Source organism: Delphinus delphis, chromosome 19 (assembly GCF_949987515.2).
Source record: "Delphinus delphis chromosome 19, mDelDel1.2, whole genome shotgun sequence".
NCBI classification, from domain to species: Eukaryota; Metazoa; Chordata; class Mammalia; order Artiodactyla; family Delphinidae; genus Delphinus; species Delphinus delphis.
The window spans coordinates 57300544-57316583 of NC_082701.1; the positions used below are offsets into that span (position 1 = coordinate 57300544).

The 16040-nt window shown below is 45.7% G+C and overlaps 1 protein-coding gene across 3 annotated transcripts in view; it reads left to right on the forward strand.

Annotated features, from left to right (window-relative positions):
* The window catches only part of NCOR1 (nuclear receptor corepressor 1), a 144944-nt gene extending 128958 nt beyond the window's left edge, over positions 1 to 15986 (forward strand). For all 3 annotated transcript variants that reach the window (XM_059997383.1, XM_059997381.1, XM_059997382.1), the window contains 9 exons: positions 391 to 519; positions 882 to 1039; positions 1203 to 1426; positions 3852 to 3998; positions 5604 to 5746; positions 9557 to 9610; positions 10054 to 10275; positions 12581 to 12760; positions 12913 to 15986. In XM_059997383.1, coding sequence (XP_059853366.1) covers positions 391 to 519; positions 882 to 1039; positions 1203 to 1426; positions 3852 to 3998; positions 5604 to 5746; positions 9557 to 9610; positions 10054 to 10275; positions 12581 to 12760; positions 12913 to 13112 — 1457 coding nt within the window. In that variant the 3' untranslated portion in view covers positions 13113 to 15986. The remainder of the gene's footprint in view (positions 1 to 390; positions 520 to 881; positions 1040 to 1202; positions 1427 to 3851; positions 3999 to 5603; positions 5747 to 9556; positions 9611 to 10053; positions 10276 to 12580; positions 12761 to 12912) is intronic.
* Positions 15987 to 16040: the final 54 nt, after the last annotated feature.

Below are 16040 nucleotides of genomic sequence, written 5' to 3' on the forward strand. Positions count from 1 at the left end.
AATGGAAACGACTGGAAACAGTGGACTGTTGACATCTACTCTCTCGTTGGTTTAATCCCTTCTGATGAGTTTCCTGGTGATTTTCTTTTCCAGCCCCCAGGAGAACGTCAAGCTCTGTTTCTGTTCTGCCTCACCTAAAGGTCTTAGAGCCCACAGACTTTCAGGAAACTCCGTACCCTGCCAGGATTAGGAGTCCGAGGAAGCGCCTACTGACCTTTGACACCATGCATTGACCTCGTTGTGTTTTTTTTTGGTTTTCCATTGACCTGAGGTGCCATTGAACATTTCTCAGAGTAAAAACCGAAAATTTGCAAATAGGTTTGAAGAGCTTGGACTTCCGAGTCTTTTTATAGGATTAGTTTTAAAATAGATTCTTTTCTTTTCTTCAAGTATCTTCTCACCGGTATGAAACACCTGGCGATGCCATTGAGGTGATAAGCCCTGCCAGCTCCCCCGCGCCGCCCCCCGAGAGGCTGCAGGCCTACCAGCCGGAGGTCGTGAAGGCGAGCCAGGCAGAAAGTGGGTCTTTGCGTGTTTTCACACTTCCTTCTCCTTGCCTGTCCAGAGCACGTTAAGAAATAGCCCGTTTTGTTTGAGAGTAGTCTTGTATGAGTCTAGAAACATGTAAAACTTTTAAAACTGCTCTAATGGAAAACGGTTTTTAAGGCCATTACTGATGACTTTTTTGTGTATATTTTAATGAAAGTAGTTGATATTAGTTTTGTTTGCTAGTCTTCTGATGTCTCTCAGTGAATAAATATTTTTTCTTCAAAATTAAGATATGAATTCCCTTCCATGTGTTTCTCTGCGTTATGTTTAATCTTTGCTCATGAGTGAAAGGCGGGCATCCCTGGAGTAAGACATCTGTCTGTCCCCATTAGACGAAGCCTGCAGGCAGTACGAAGGACCGCTGCACCACTATCGGCCGCAGCCGGAGTCGCCCTCCCCGCAGCCGCCGCCGCCCCCATCTTCACAGGCCGAGGGGGTGGGGCAGGTGCCCAGGACACACCGACTCATCACACTTGCTGATCACATCTGTGTAAGTTTCTCACTCTTCTTACTAGTTTTTTTTTTTTAAAAGAAAGATCATGTAGGAGGCACATTTCACGTAGAATCACAATAAAGTTGTCTAGATTTTTTACGCTACACTTTCTTGAAAGTACTCAATGGCTCTAACTAATTCCTTCTTCTCTCACGCACAGCAAATTATCACACAAGATTTTGCTAGAAATCAAGTTCCGTCACAGCCTCCCCAGCAGCCTCCCACTTCTACATTCCAAAATTCACCGTCTGCTTTGGTGTCTACACCCGTGAGGACTAAAACATCAAACCGTTATAGCCCAGAATCCCAGTCTCAGTCTCTTCACCATCAAAGACCAGGTTCAAGGGTCTCTCCAGAAAATCTTGTGGACAAATCCAGGGGAAGGTATGGTCTTTATTTTAAGCCATATGTAAATTTCCCAACAGTAAAACAGTTTGTATTTCCAAGTTAGGAGATTCATTTCTTATACCTAAAGTTATTTTACCTTCATTCCCTGGAAAGTGTAAATGAGGGTTTTTCCTCTGTATATTATTCTTGGAATGTCTACTGGGCAGTTTGGTCCTATACCTTTTTGTTATGTATTCACAAGTTGATTGCTCTACTCTGTGGGTTTGCAAAGACAGGAAGAATGTGTGGTTTGGTGGTAATGTTGGGACACTTGGCCTGGTTCTTCAGAATCCTAAGAATGTTCAGATGTTTAGGAAGCTGACATTAAATAATGAAAGTGAGGCCAAGAGAGGCACCACGAGAGGAAACACGTTTATATGCAGGGCTACTTGGTAAAGAGCGTGTCTTCTCCCCCAGTGCTCTGCATTTGGAAGTTTAAAAAATGGACGCAGGGCTGTTCGTTCAAGGTAGTAGACTAAGTGTTGGGGCATGTGAATTGATATAGAGCAGCATGAACGTTCATGAAGTTCATAAAAATACTGAGAACAAGACTGGGGTGTCAGGTCAGAGATTCTGCAAAGATCTGGAAGACACACAGCGGGGTAGATGACCCAGAGCAGCGGAAGCCACAATTCAATTTGCAGCAGAGGTGGTCCTCCAGTCTGCCTTCCGACCCCCCAAGTTGGCAGAGAACTTAGGGAGGAAGAATAACTTACTTAAGAAGCTGAATGTGCTCATTTGGGGAAAAAACACAACTTTATTGTGGGACTTTTTGAACACACAGAAGTAGAGAGGACAGAGTAAGATGCCACCGTGCATCATCGCCCACCTTCAAGATCGTCAGCACAGGACCAGTTTGTTTCATTTCATCCCCACTTGCCCTACCCTCAGACCGCGTTGTTTTGAAACAAATCTCAAATGACATAATCATTTCAAGAAGCGGGATGATCTTAAGGATAAGATGAAAACCCATTCTCTTTTAACAAAGACCAAAAAAACAAAGAAGAGAACTTGTTATCAAAGAAGAACAGAAAGCTATAGCAGAGTCATTCGTGGTACATTCTTGATACGAAGTACTACATAGATTTTGAGCAGTTAATGGCATTTTTGAAAAGAAAATCCTTTTGAATTTTTCACTTGTAATTTCTGCATCACTACACCTGTACATTTTTTTTTTTTTTTTTTTGCGCAACGCGGGCCTCTCACTGTTGTGGCCTCTCCCGCTGCGGAGCACAGGCTCTGGACGCGCAGGCTCAGTGCCCATGGCTCATGGGCCCAGCCGCTCCGCGGCATGTGGGATCTTCCCGGACCAGGGGCACGAATCCGTGTCCCCTGCATCGGCAGGCGGACTCCCAACCACTGCGCCACCAGGGAAGCCCTACACCTGTATATTTGAATGAGGAACGTTACATTTCTTTCATTGGTTTTAGTCAGATTACCTGGTTTTACAGTTTAAAATGTTTACAAAATCCATAGTGTTGTAAAACACCATTAACTGATTTTTCAGTCAATGAGCAAAACACAGAGGAGTTTTTCTAGAGTTTAGAACAGAATGTAAATGCTGTAAATCACATAAAAATGGCTGAGCATGCTACGTGTATAGTTAAAGCAGACAAACTACAGATTAAAATAAAATGGGCAACAACATAGAGAAGGTAGTCAAGCTCTTCATCTTTCATGGAAGGAAACTGATAAGATTCTGTTTCAAGTTCTGATACATCAAGAAAGGTATAAGATTGATTATTTAGATGATTTAGAGGTGCCCACCAAAGAACTAAAAGAAAAATGGTCAAGAACGGCCACCTCTAAGAATCGGATGGGGTGAGATTGGGGAAAGAAATGACAAGTAATACATATATAATTATACTTATCTATAATAGTAATAAAAGCAGATATTAAAGGTCACAGAGGGCTTTTAATATGTACAGTTACTAAACCAAAAACTTTTTTGGGCCCAAACAGTGTTTATCTCACACCATCCTTACAACATGGTGTCCAGAGGAAGAACATTAAATTGCAGGTGTCAGTGTGGCGCTCAAGTCCTTTGTCTTTTAACTTAATGGGGAAGTAACCTGGTAGGTCCTGGCTCGAGATCAGCAACAAGACCCTGGAGGGCTCAGCGGAGTAGCTGGCCAGGGGCACGAGGGGTCCGGTGCTGGGCAGTGACCTCCCCACAGAGCCCGGGCTGCGGCCCGTCCCCAGCACCGTCTGTCATGCGACTCCGTGTGCCTGGACGAAGCAACAGTAACAGACTTTTTCAAAATAACTAGGTACAGAGTGAGTATACGAGGCCACTTTTTTCTGATACGTATTGCCAACTTTTGGTCCTTGAAATGACTGAAGTAACGAGGTAACCAGTTCCTGTTCAGGGTAAGCCGCAGGTGAGCCCTGGGAAGACTGTCTAATGTTTTGTATGTTCCAGTATCAGGCCTGGAAAGTCCCCAGAGAGGAGTCACGTCTCTAGCGAGCCCTACGAGCCCATCTCCCCACCCCAGGTTCCGGTCGTGCACGAGAAACAGGACAGCGTGCTGCTCCTGGCCCAGCGCGGAGCCGAGCCCGCGGAGCAGAGGTGCCTGTGCGCGCGCTGCATGCCTTTCGTTTTCCTGAAGTCAGTGCGTTTTTCCTCTTCCGGGTCATGTGTCAGGCGGATCGTTTTGTTTCTGTTTTCCTAGTGACCTAATGCCAGTGGATTTTAATGAAAACATTGTAATATTTAAATAGGTCATAGAACATAATTATTCGTTATTCTTCTCGAAGTTAAGTCGTCCTAGATCTTTTTAAAATCTTTCTGTCTGTGTGGTTGCTGAACCCCACTTGAGTGCTTGCTGGGCACCCGGCGTCTGGGCTGTGAGTGGAAGGGGGTCACAGTGAGCCCCTGGGCTGGGCTGCTTGCCGTGTGTTCTCTTCGCAGTTTCTGACCCTAACCCAACCCTAGGAATTATTGGATTCTTATTCCCATTTGGTTTTTTAGACGCCTTTGACTTGGCCCCTGCCTGGTCCACTTGCACCAGTGATCTGTCTAGAACTCAAGTGGACTCCAGCACTTGCTTGGTCACGAGCGTGGCATGGAATCTCTCTGTGGCCAGGCTCACGCTCCTCACCCCACTTGCTGCCGCTCCACCCTCACGCTTCCCTCCCTGAGCCCCGAGTTCCCTCACCTGAACTCGTGCTGCTTTCTTGGTGTGGAACACCCTCCCCTGATGCTCTGATTTGCTGGTGATCAAATAAAGTGAGAGGGAGTCCAGCTTTAGACCAAGGTCTGCCTCACTCCAAACCGTTAGTGCATTTCTTAACAGTGTGTCATAGTTATTTACTTACTGTATATATTAATAGGCCACCAAATAGAGGTTGGTACCTTTCAAGGAAATGAGGACGAAATCCATTTTTGGAAAGGGAATGATGTTAAATTTAATTATACGTTTACATGTTTCCCCTAAGCTTGTGAGTTTTCTGAGGACGGAGACCACGTCTTAGTCATTCTTCTTTGTCTTCCTTGGATACAGTAGGTGTTCTCATGTTTGAGTGATGGACCAGATTAAATTATCAGCACCTTTCCATATGTTCTCTGTTACCGTCTCTGGCACTAGTTAGATCCTGGTAGTCCTGCACTGGTAGAGGAAACTTGTTTTTCTAAATGTGTTAGTATAGGAAGCTGCCAATGAAATATGAAAGGAAGTCTTTATGCGAAACTCAGCTCAACTGGTCGCAGGCTTGAAAAGATTCTAATAAATAGGTAATTTTTTCTACATTGTAGCTATTCTGTTCAAGTCTAATTGTTGCTTAGGTGTGAGTGCTTGCTATTTTATAGGCAGGTGTGCTAGTAGTTACAATTTTATTGTGCTTCAAAGTAATCCTGCTAGTAAAACAGTTCCCAGCTTACATAGTAACCCTAAATATATCAGTGCCTGTGCTGTTGAACAGACAGAATTGTGACGAGTGTTCCCATAACGTCCATTCACTCTTTGTTAAGAATCTTGGTTCTAGAGTCTCTCTATTCCAGTCCTCATTTTCTGATGTCATCTTTGTGTCCTCAGATGTGATGTCCTCACTGGCTTTTGGTCACACACTGTCGTTAGGCTGTCAGCACAAACAGATGGGAAGGGACTCTAGGACTGGTACTAGCATGGGCGGGGTGGGAGTGCATGATGGTAACACGCGTAACTGTCCCTGACAGGAATGATTCCCGATCACCAGGGAGTATAAGCTACTTGCCTTCATTCTTCACCAAGCTGGAAAACACCTCACCCATGGTTAAATCAAAGAAGCAGGAGATCTTTCGTAAGTTGAACTCCTCTGGTGGAGGTGACTCTGATATGGGTAAGTGGGATTTCTTTCATGAACCCCAATAAAATTCGCATTAATAATGGTATCTCCAGTGTTGCCTCTCGTGTAATCCTTGAGTTCGAAGGCTCTTACAGGCATCTGTCCAAGCACAGCAGATCCTGAAGCTGCTTCCCAAATGTCTGTGGGCACGAGAGGGTTTCCTGTTAGGGAGCAAGCACTTGCCTCTTTCCGCAGCCCTCCATGTTCTCTTGGAACAAGTGCCGGGTCTGGGACGTTTGTTTCTCATGTGGGGTGGGATTAGCCCTCCAGTGTTTTCTGCCCTGGTCTGCGCTTCCTCCGTGCGGGCCGTCTCAGCTGTCTGTGGACAGGTTGTGCCCTTCCAGTCTTTTCTTTACACGCACCCCAGTTCCAGTGGCTGTCCATCAGGGGGCCTGGTTCCGAGCACTCCTGCCGGCCCAGGTGTTCTTCACGAAAAACGCTTTATTCGGCTCAGCCTTTCAGTAGGTTCTGAGTACTGTGGTAGGACCCACACCACATTCATCATTTTAAGGGGGTCTTTTTGACAACCTATGTGCTGTTAAGTTCCAATGCACTTAATGTCGGTACAGATACCAGGCCTCCCGAGATGAGCTGCCCTTGAGCCTCCCCTTGCTGTCCTTCTGTGTCCCTCCCGCCAAGCATGGGACGAGGCCCTCTGTGCTGGCTCCTTTTCTGCCCTGCCGGTGTCTTTGTGGGTGGCGTGCGAATCTGCTAGACCCGCCACCTAGGACGGTGCCGGCACCAGGAGCAGCAGCCACCGCAGCTCCACGTGCAGCACTGCAGTGCTCCAGGCTCCGTTCTAAGCGGGAATATGCAGACTCCTGTAATCTTCATAACTAAACCCTGCACACCACGTGCTGGAATCATCTCCGCTTTGCAGATGAGGAAGCTGAGACTCGGGTTTCCTAGCTGTTGCAAGTTACATAACTAGTGACTTGGGCTGTGGTTCAGACTCAGGAATTCCAGCGCCAGAGCCCATGCTTCCAGTAGTTCTGCACTCGGCATCCTCACCCAGGCCGCTGGCAAATGTCCACTGGGATAGAGCTCTGGGGCATCCAAGCCTTTCCTTAGGGTGGACATGCACGTGCCCGCTGTTTTCAGCACTCGTGCCATCACCCAGGCTTACTCGTGGTCCTTTCCTCACGTGTATCCAGTGATGCAGAAGCTGTGTGGGATGCCCTGTAGAATCCAGGCCTCCTACAATCTGCTTTACTTCTGGGCTACCTGCTCTAAACTGCCAGGTGGACGTGTGTTTGGATCTGTGACACTTCGTGATTAATAAAGGCCAAATGTCCCAGGGAAAAAAAGAGGAGCAGTGTCACTTGCTTGTGTAGTTATCCTAGCTCTTGATTACTAGATTCACTTTTTAAATGGCAACAAATTGTCCAAAAGAAATACTTTAGAAGGCTGACCAGAGTTGCCCTCAGGCTTACAGATATTCTTTCTTTCTTCTTCACGAAGAAATTCTTCTTGACAGGAAAATGCTATGTATGAATTGAAGAAGCCTACTTTATAGTTTTCTTCTCTCTTCTAATGTTTTCCATTGTCCTTAGGCAGTAGCCCGGTCATTCATTAATTCAATAATCATTTATCGAGCAGGGTGCTCTGTTGGGTGCTTTTAGAATGACAGATGGTCTCTACCCTGTGAAAATGTATAATGAAACAAGTATCTAACTTTAACAGAAGGTAAATTTTATTAATGTCGTAAGGCAAGTACTAACAAAATTTGCTTTAGTTTGGGATTTCTGATTGTGGAAAGGGACAATTAAGGGGTTGTACTAAGGAACCAGTGGGCTCGTGGGACCCCAGGCACATTGGGTTCTCACCAGGAAGTAGAACTGAGAAATCCAAGCCCTGGGCAAGCAAGACAGCTTCAATTCACCTCAGGGCTCCCACCGAGGACATCAGTGCCTTTACTGTGCAAAAAACTTCATGCTTTAAAACTTACTTTATCTGATCTCTCTGCCGTTGACATTAGTGACCCACTTCCCTCTTCCGGAAATACTTTCTCCTCTTGGCTTTCAGGGACTGCTTTCTCCTGTTCTTTTCTCTACTTCTTTGACCATTTCTTATGTGTCCTTAGAAGCTACGTCCTGCTGTGCCTGGCTCTTGAGTGCTGGTTTTCAGTCTCTCCTCTTGCACCGTATTCTCGGAGGCGTTTCATCCACTCTGGCGGTTTGCACTATGTGCCGAAAACTCCCAAACTTGTACCTCGAGTTCGGCTTTTTCTACTAAGCTCTTTGCTGCCCTCATTGCTTCTTGAACGTCTTACTGGCTCCTTAAATGTCTAAAACGACTCCCCACGCTGGCTCTCCACACAGAGGCCTCTGTTCCTCCCCACCGCCCCCCCCCCCCCGCCACCCCGCTCCACGGTTCCCTCACGAGGCTCCGCAACTCGCTCTCCCAGGTGCTGTCCCGTCAGCCTCAACGTCTCCTGAGTGCCTGTCTGCCTTTCCCTCATTTCTGAGTAATTACCATGTCCTCTCGTAAGTCTGCCCATCTGTCTTACACCAGGGGCCCTCAAGCGTCACTACCCGTCACAGTCACCTGGAGGGCTTGTTAAAACACGTGCCTACTGGGCTGCAGGAATCTCAGAAACCGGCACTTTACTAAGCCCCCCAGGTGATTCTGACCTGATGGCCTCAGAGAGCACCCCGCTGACCTGTGAGCTCCACGGGTGGAGGAAGGGGTGCATTTTAAGTCCAGTACCTTAGTGTTATCGTTGGTTGAACAATATGAAATTGTCTTCATGTGACCATTTTTTTTTCATATGACCATTTTTGATCAATATGAAGGTGATTTTATTATTCAGCCAAATAATCGCTCAGTAAATATTTGTGAAATGAATGAGTCCTATTCCCCAGGTTTTGTGGTAACTACCAGGCTGGCCCTACCACCCTGTGCTGTTTCAAGTTCAGTTCATCTACCATTTCCTGACCTGTACGTGAGGAGCCTGTACCGCATGGTCCCTGCTGTGCAGTCTTCCTGGAGCTTCCTCCTCCCGCCCGGACAGTTTTCCCTGATCCCAGAAGTCAGCGTCTGGGCTCATATGTGCTCCCCATCTGCATGGACGGGCCCCCCTTCTGGGGTCTGCACATTCTTCTCTGGGACACCGCTTGTTTATAGCCACCGACTTTACTTCCTACGTTCTTTCTCTTTCAAAGTCTCAGCATCGAGTTGGAAGATGTGATGAAAACACCGTTTATGTTCCCAAATTCCTTCTATTTCTGGCACAGTGCTTTACAAGTAGCTCCCAGGTTGTCCCAGCTGTTGTCATTCAAACTGAGCAAATGACAAAGTGCACAGTTAGCAGGAATAAACAGAACCAATAGGCAGAATCTTTATCTCATCCTGGGATCAAAAATAGTTTCTAGGTAACCACAGCAGGGACACACGCGGTCCTGTTCTTGCCGTTCACGGGGCATCTTTCCCCCGGATCTAATCTCAAACTCGGATATTTGCAGGGTCTTCTTAGAGTCACCATCTCTTCCCTGGCGAGCCTGGGTTCCTGTTCTGAGGGCAGCTTTTCCCTCTGTGTGTTTTCTCCAGCACTGCAAAAGTTCCTTTCCTTCCTGGGCTATATTATTATAGTACTCCTCCTGTTTTGATTTCTTACTTTCTGATTTCTTAAAAAAAAAAAAATTTCTTTCACTTTATCTTCACTTAATGGGTGAAAAATAAAGTTGAGATCATGGAAAATAAGAAGGTTAATTTTATTGTAGGATTTTTTTTTTTGAGACTTTATCTCTTTCGATGTATGTGATTATCACATCTCAATTAACTTGAATGTTTGTTTAAATACAGCAGCTGCTCAGCCAGGAACTGAGATCTTTAACCTGCCAGCAGTCACCACCTCAGGTAAGATTCAAAAGACATTGTTTGCCAACAGGAAACTGGTACAGTAGCAGTCAGTCCAGCAAATAGGTATCGAATACCGACTGCATACAGGAAACTGCTCCAGGAAAGCTCATCGTTTAGTCAGGGAGGGAGGGAGTCAATGGCGGTAAATAATGAGTTGAGATTCAGTGAGTACTTGTTGAAAAGATAAATGAAGAAAGAGAGTCAAAACTATTAAAGAGCTAAAAAGAAGGAAGCCATCCTCGAGCAACTCTCACACAAGTGGGTGCCTGATTTAACAAAGAAAACCACATTGCCTGTGAGCTACGCTCGCTGGCCTTAGCCGGCCTCCACGTGGGCTCTGTGTTGTGGGCACCTTGCCAGGTGCTGCGTGTCCTGGGGGGGCTCCTGTCTCCCGACCTGCCCTCGGAATCAGGCAGACTCGTCCTGCTCGTCTTTTGCAGGCTCCGTGAGCTCCCGAGGTCATTCCTTTGCTGACCCTGCCAGCAACCTCGGGCTGGAGGACATCATCCGGAAGGCGCTCATGGGGAGCTTTGAAGACAAAGTGGAGGACCACGGGGTCGCCATGCCCCAGCCCCTGGGGGGGGTGCCTGGTGGTGCCGGCACCTCGGTGGCGACCAGCGGTGAGGCCCGGAGAGAGGAAGGGGACCCGTCACCTCATTCAGGTAAAGGGCTCATTTCCGTGCTCTTCTGCCACCTTTCCCAAGAAAAAGCCAATTTATACCCCAAGTTCTAACGGATCACTAAGATTTCATTTATGTGCTGAGTCACCTCTGAAGGTTTTAGTTACTTAAACCAAGTCTTTTTTCTAACCTGCTCAGACATATTAGTAATGTGAAATTTAAAAGGATGAAAATTTTTACCCAGAAAGTCACCCTTTTTGCTTGCATCTAGTCCTTATCTGTATACATACATTGCAATTGTAATACAAGTGCAATTTCATATTCTGCTCTTGAATCAAAGTAACTTACTATTGTAATAAAAATGACAGGCTCAGTATAAAAGAATTTTAAGCCACAGAAAAGAGGGAAAAAAACCAGATCACATCGTCCAGAAAGCTAGTGGTGGTGTTTACATAAAAGGACAGCTTATTGGAATGAGGTAATTGTATGCATCCTGTTAGAAGCAAGCACACAAGAACCAGGACTCTGCTCTTTCTGTGTGTATATATAAGCTTTCTTCTTAATCCTTTATACCTTAAAAACTACCTGAAGGTCAGTAACATTTCAAGTTTAGTTTATTTTCCTGTTATGGTCAAACAGACGATCTCACTAAGGTTAAAAAGATAAAGAGATTAGGGGCTTTAGTTATTTATTTTTACATATATATGTTAATTTTAGGACAATATGAATTTACTTCCTGCTCTAAAAGATGAGCCACTGTCTCCCATCTCTGCTCTAGCATTCTGATTTTTATTGATTTTAAGTGTGTGTGTTTTAAGGTTATAGTATTGGTGACTTACACAGTTACAGTTATCCTGGTTACATAATCTTTCTATTATGGTGTTTCTTTCTGGTAAGGTTTTCACACCCTGTTTTCTCCAAAAGGCTGCTGTATCCTGAGGTGCGTGCTCGACAGTGTCTTCTTGCTGCCTTTATGTTTGAGACGGCAGTTTGGCAGGTTGTGATACTCAGCACGTACTTTTCTCAAAATATCCCGTAGACACAGTTAGGCTTTTTTCTGGCATTCGTTGTTGTATAAAAAATAAGACCAAATGTCTCCCCCACCACCACCTTTTTTTGGTGGTGACTCTCTGCCCAAAGAATCCTTTTTTTACCTCGATTTCAGTAAATTTATCATGAGTGTGTTAGTGCTCCTCACCCTGTTGCTCACAGGAGGGTGTTGCCCCTTCAGGTTGATATCTGCATTCAGGGAAATGTTCTACCAACTGTTCCTCTTAGTTATTTTCTCTTTCTTTTGGGCCCTCCATTTCAGAAAGTTACCTTTTTGCTGGATAGGTTTTGACCTCTGTATCTGTTAACCTTCTAATTATTTTAGTCATCTTGATCTTTTTCTGTTGCTTTTACTGCGAGTCTCTCAAATTTTTCCTTTGCACTAATAATTCCCTTTCCCTCGTGTCTATTCTGACCCTTGCTGTTCTGTCTTTTGTTTCCTAAGCCCTTTCGCCTCTTTGATTTTGGTTATCTATTCTTTGAGCTTTTCTTAAACTGGCTTCATGTATTCCGAAGTTTTCTCCAGTGTTTGAATCACGTTCCCTGCCCCTTCCCCCGCCCATTTCTTTATTATATTCTTTTCCTTATCACCAAGGACTTGCATTTCTTCTTTTTCCAGATAGTTGGAGGGGTCAAAGTTGCTTTCTGTTCCTTTTTTTCTGTACCTCGAAGGACTGGGGGCAGGGTGAGACTGTTCTGCTAGGGCTGAGGAAAACATTTGCTGGTGACCTGGACTCTGATCTCTTCTGAGATCTTTTTCACGTTTTGTTCTAGAGCCCACTTGGGGCTTCCCACTCCTGTGAACTCCTGCTGAGTTCATCAGCTGTACAGCCTGGAGCAGCAGAAAGGGCCACCTTGACTTGTCAGGCTCTGCTGAGGTCCAGTAGTGCCCTGAAGGGGCTTCTGTTCTACAGTTTTATTCCTCCTCTGTAAACTGGTGGGGGAGGAAAAAATGAGGATTTAAGATTTTTGTCAGCCAGCTTCCATTTCCTTAAGCAGTTTCTGTGCTCCAAGGCCAAGAAAGAAATGATGTTCCAGAAATGCTAGTTCCTTGATTACACGTTTCTGAGTTTATGGCATGAGGACATACCCCGTTTTGACTTTAGCTGCTGTAAGTAAATTCTGGCTTTCTTTTAAATGTTACTTCTTTACTTCATTAGGCACTAGGGTTTGGATTCTTCATGCTACCACTTTGCTTCCTTCACTTAGCATTAGACAATCATCGGCATCTTGGTAGATTTTAAAGTTGAGAACATAATTACTAAATATCAGCAGTAATAACTTATTTCACTTTTAGGAGGAGTTTGCAAACCAAAGCTGATCAGCAAGTCAAACAGCAGGAAGTCGAAATCTCCTATCCCGGGGCAAGGCTACTTGGGAGCTGAACGGCCCTCCTCGGCCTCCTCTGTGCACTCGGAAGGGGACTACCACAGGCAGACGCCAGGCTGGGCCTGGGAGGACAGGCCTTCCTCCACAGGTAAGGAGCTGCTCGGAGTCCGAAAGCAGCCGACGTCAGTGCCTCGGTTAGCGCTGCTTCGAACACCGCTTCCATATTACAGCCTCACTAGGGGGGTCCACTGTCCAGAGCAGAAGCGGAACGCGCATAACCTAACCCTCCTCCTCCCGCAGGCTCGACGCAGTTCCCCTACAACCCCCTGACCATGCGGATGCTCAGCAGCACGCCCCCTGCGCCCGTCGCCTGTACGCCCGTCGCCTGTGCGCCCGCCTCTGCCAGCCCCGCCGCCCCTCACCAGCCGAGCAGGATCTGGGATCGGGAGCCGGCCCCGCTGCTCTCCGCGCAGTATGAGACGCTGTCCGACAGCGACTGACCTGCGGGAAGGGGTCCCGGGGCCCCCTGGGTGGGGGAGGGGCTCTAGTTTCTGGTGGTCTCAGTTTTAAGTGCAGGCCAAAAGCCTGCCCTCCTAGGACTTGTGCCCAGAGACTTTCCAGGAGAGCCTGGGCCACAGACGACGACGAAATGATGGAAGTTTATTTCAAGAGTCAAATGAGGGGAAAAGGCTGCCCTGATACAGGCAGTTCAGTGGATCATAATAATAGTGGAGGGTTGGAATGTAGAGTTTTTAAAAAGTGGGTAATTCCTGTTCTTACATCTGTTTGTAAAGAAAATCATAATGTCTTTAAATCACTCTTCTGTAAATAGATGACCTTTTTGCAGTGTTTCCCCTCGCTCTAGTATCTCGTGTACTTATATTCAAATCAGCGCATCAACTCGGGGGGTAATTTTTAAAAATCTCGTCTTTTTAACCTTTGCCTTCTAAACAACCTCATACAGCCCAGTTATACAATATTGGCTGTCACGGGCATTGTACTTTTATCCAATTTTGTTTCCTCCAAACTCAGATTCCCAGTGATGTTTAAAATCTTGTGATAAATGTTTAGATTTTTAACACAGACCCTGTCATAAAATCTGTACGCTAACGTATTAGGGTCAAAAGGAGAAACAAAATTCTGCCATACTGTAAATCTCCAGTGCAGGCTTTAATTTTTTTTTTTAATTAGAAGCACTGAAAAAATAGTACTGCATGGGTATTGTTATAGTTCAGTTTTTAAGGTTTTAAAGGCTTATTTGAGGCATACCTCACTGTTATGCACACTGGTAATTAACCACACCCAAGCACTCCTCCTCTCCTGCATTTGATGCAGCCCAGCAAAGCTTTTGTTCTGAAATAAATCTGACCGCCCTGTCCACTAGCTACAGTAGAGTACTTGTGATGTGAGCCTTTCGCTGTCTCAGGTTTCAAAGGAAAAACTTACACTTTCCTTTAGTTTGATAGCTATCATTGGTTGAGAGTCAGAAGGTTACAGTCTGTGCAGAACCTCAGTGTTTTAGGTTTGCTTCGTGCCGCATAACCTGAGCTCTCGTGGGGAGCAGCCAGTCCTTTCCCCTTCGTGCCACCCTGTGCTTACTTTCACTTTGATTCCTTGTGGGCAAGAGTTCGTCAGGTGTTTTTATTTCACTGAATCTCAAGAAGCAAATAACTTAAAAGACTGAATTTTAAACCCATTATGGTACTAGAGGATCAGTCTTACCCTTCAATAATAATTGCTTGTTGAATTAAAAACTTTTTTTCATACAACTTTAACATAGCATTGAAGCATCCTTCTGTAGCACACGGATGCTAATGGTTTTGGGGGAATGCCACCGAGATAGAGGTCTCTCAGAAAGATAAAAACTAGCACTTTATAGACTCTTAAGTAGACCTGAGCTTTTAAGCAAAAGTACTCAAGCCTCTAAAGACAGCAGGTGTCCGACAACCACTGACTAAGCGCCTCCTTTGCAGTGGAGGGGACCTTGGTGTCTAGTCCCCTTTTTATAGATGTGGATGCAGGTTCAGTACGTTGCCCACACAGTTAAATAAGCAACGAAGACAGGGCCACAGACGGACACCTGTCTGAAGCTAAGGGAACTGCGCACCTGCGTATGCTTGAGGTCCTCCAAGTAAGCTTTAGATCAGGTGTAGTGGTCAAATCCCTACTACTCGGAAAGCTGGTACGACTTTATAAATACTTTAAAAGTTTTAATGTGAATGAAAAACAGTAACTTAAGGTTTTTGCTTAAAGTTTTGTTTAGGTACTAGTAACATTTTAGATTTTAATTATTTGTCAACAGTCCCAAAGAGATGATGCTGGTATTTTTCTATGACTAGTTCTTGAGAACACGTCAGATCAGAGCCCTGTGCGTAACCTGTGCAGCTCCACTCAGGACCCAAAGGGGGCGGCTGTTGACCACTCACCCCTCCTCATCACAGTGCAAGTTGTTTTACTTCACCTGCCGTCACCTGGAGAAGAGATCCCGCAACGGGAGACAAAACCCACGGTCCCGCCTCGGTTCAGAACAAGGGCAGGACGGAGTGCTGGCCTGCAGAGCGGGCAGACCATGTGGGAGGTGGAGGCCCACCCGGCGTGACGTGACTTGGCCAAGTCAGCTGTGAACCGAGGCGGGATGCTGCGGGCTGAGACCCCAGGGTTCTGAAGCTACAGCCTGGCAAGTGACTATTTTTTAGCGCCCAGAACGAAGTTACAGTTCACAGAACTGTGACAGACAGCCAGTGTCCACCGCGTGTTCATGATGAGAAGATTCGTAGTGCTTGAATGTGGGTGTGCTGGGTGATTCTATCTTAAAATATCCATGCCCTGAAAGCTCCAGTGAGATGAAAGTTCAAGTTTTTATACTACTGTGAACAGTTCACCTTTGGATTCAGCCCGGTCAGTGGCAGGCCAGTCCTCCTCGTTTCGCTGCCTCAGTACAGTGAACTGTAGTGACTGCGCCGCGTGCAGAGCTTTCTGAAAACTCCCGCAGGTGTTCCGGGACCGGGAGCCGCATCAACGAGGAGGGTCAGAAATTCTCAGTAAAACCTAGAGCGAAAAACCTCCCTTTCAGTAACTCCCGCAACTGTGAGAAGGTAAAAACGTTCTCAATGCAGAAGGTGAGTAGTCGACAGTTTTTTAAAGTCAACTAATAAATGAAGACTGGTTGCACTGAAACTCAATGTGAGTTAAAGTTTCTCTCTCCAGAGTCAGACTTGAGTGATTAAAGGAATTAACTGGGTCGGAAAGTGGGAAGATGGATACATCCGCAATGTTAAGGTGATAGTTTTAGTCTAATCCCTGTATTTTTACTTTTATGAACTCTTTAGTAAATTATTTTTTTATGAGAAACTCAAAGATTATGGAATACATACACTATTATTGCAGAGTGTCTAGTTTATTATGAAAGGATTCTCCCAGTATGTACA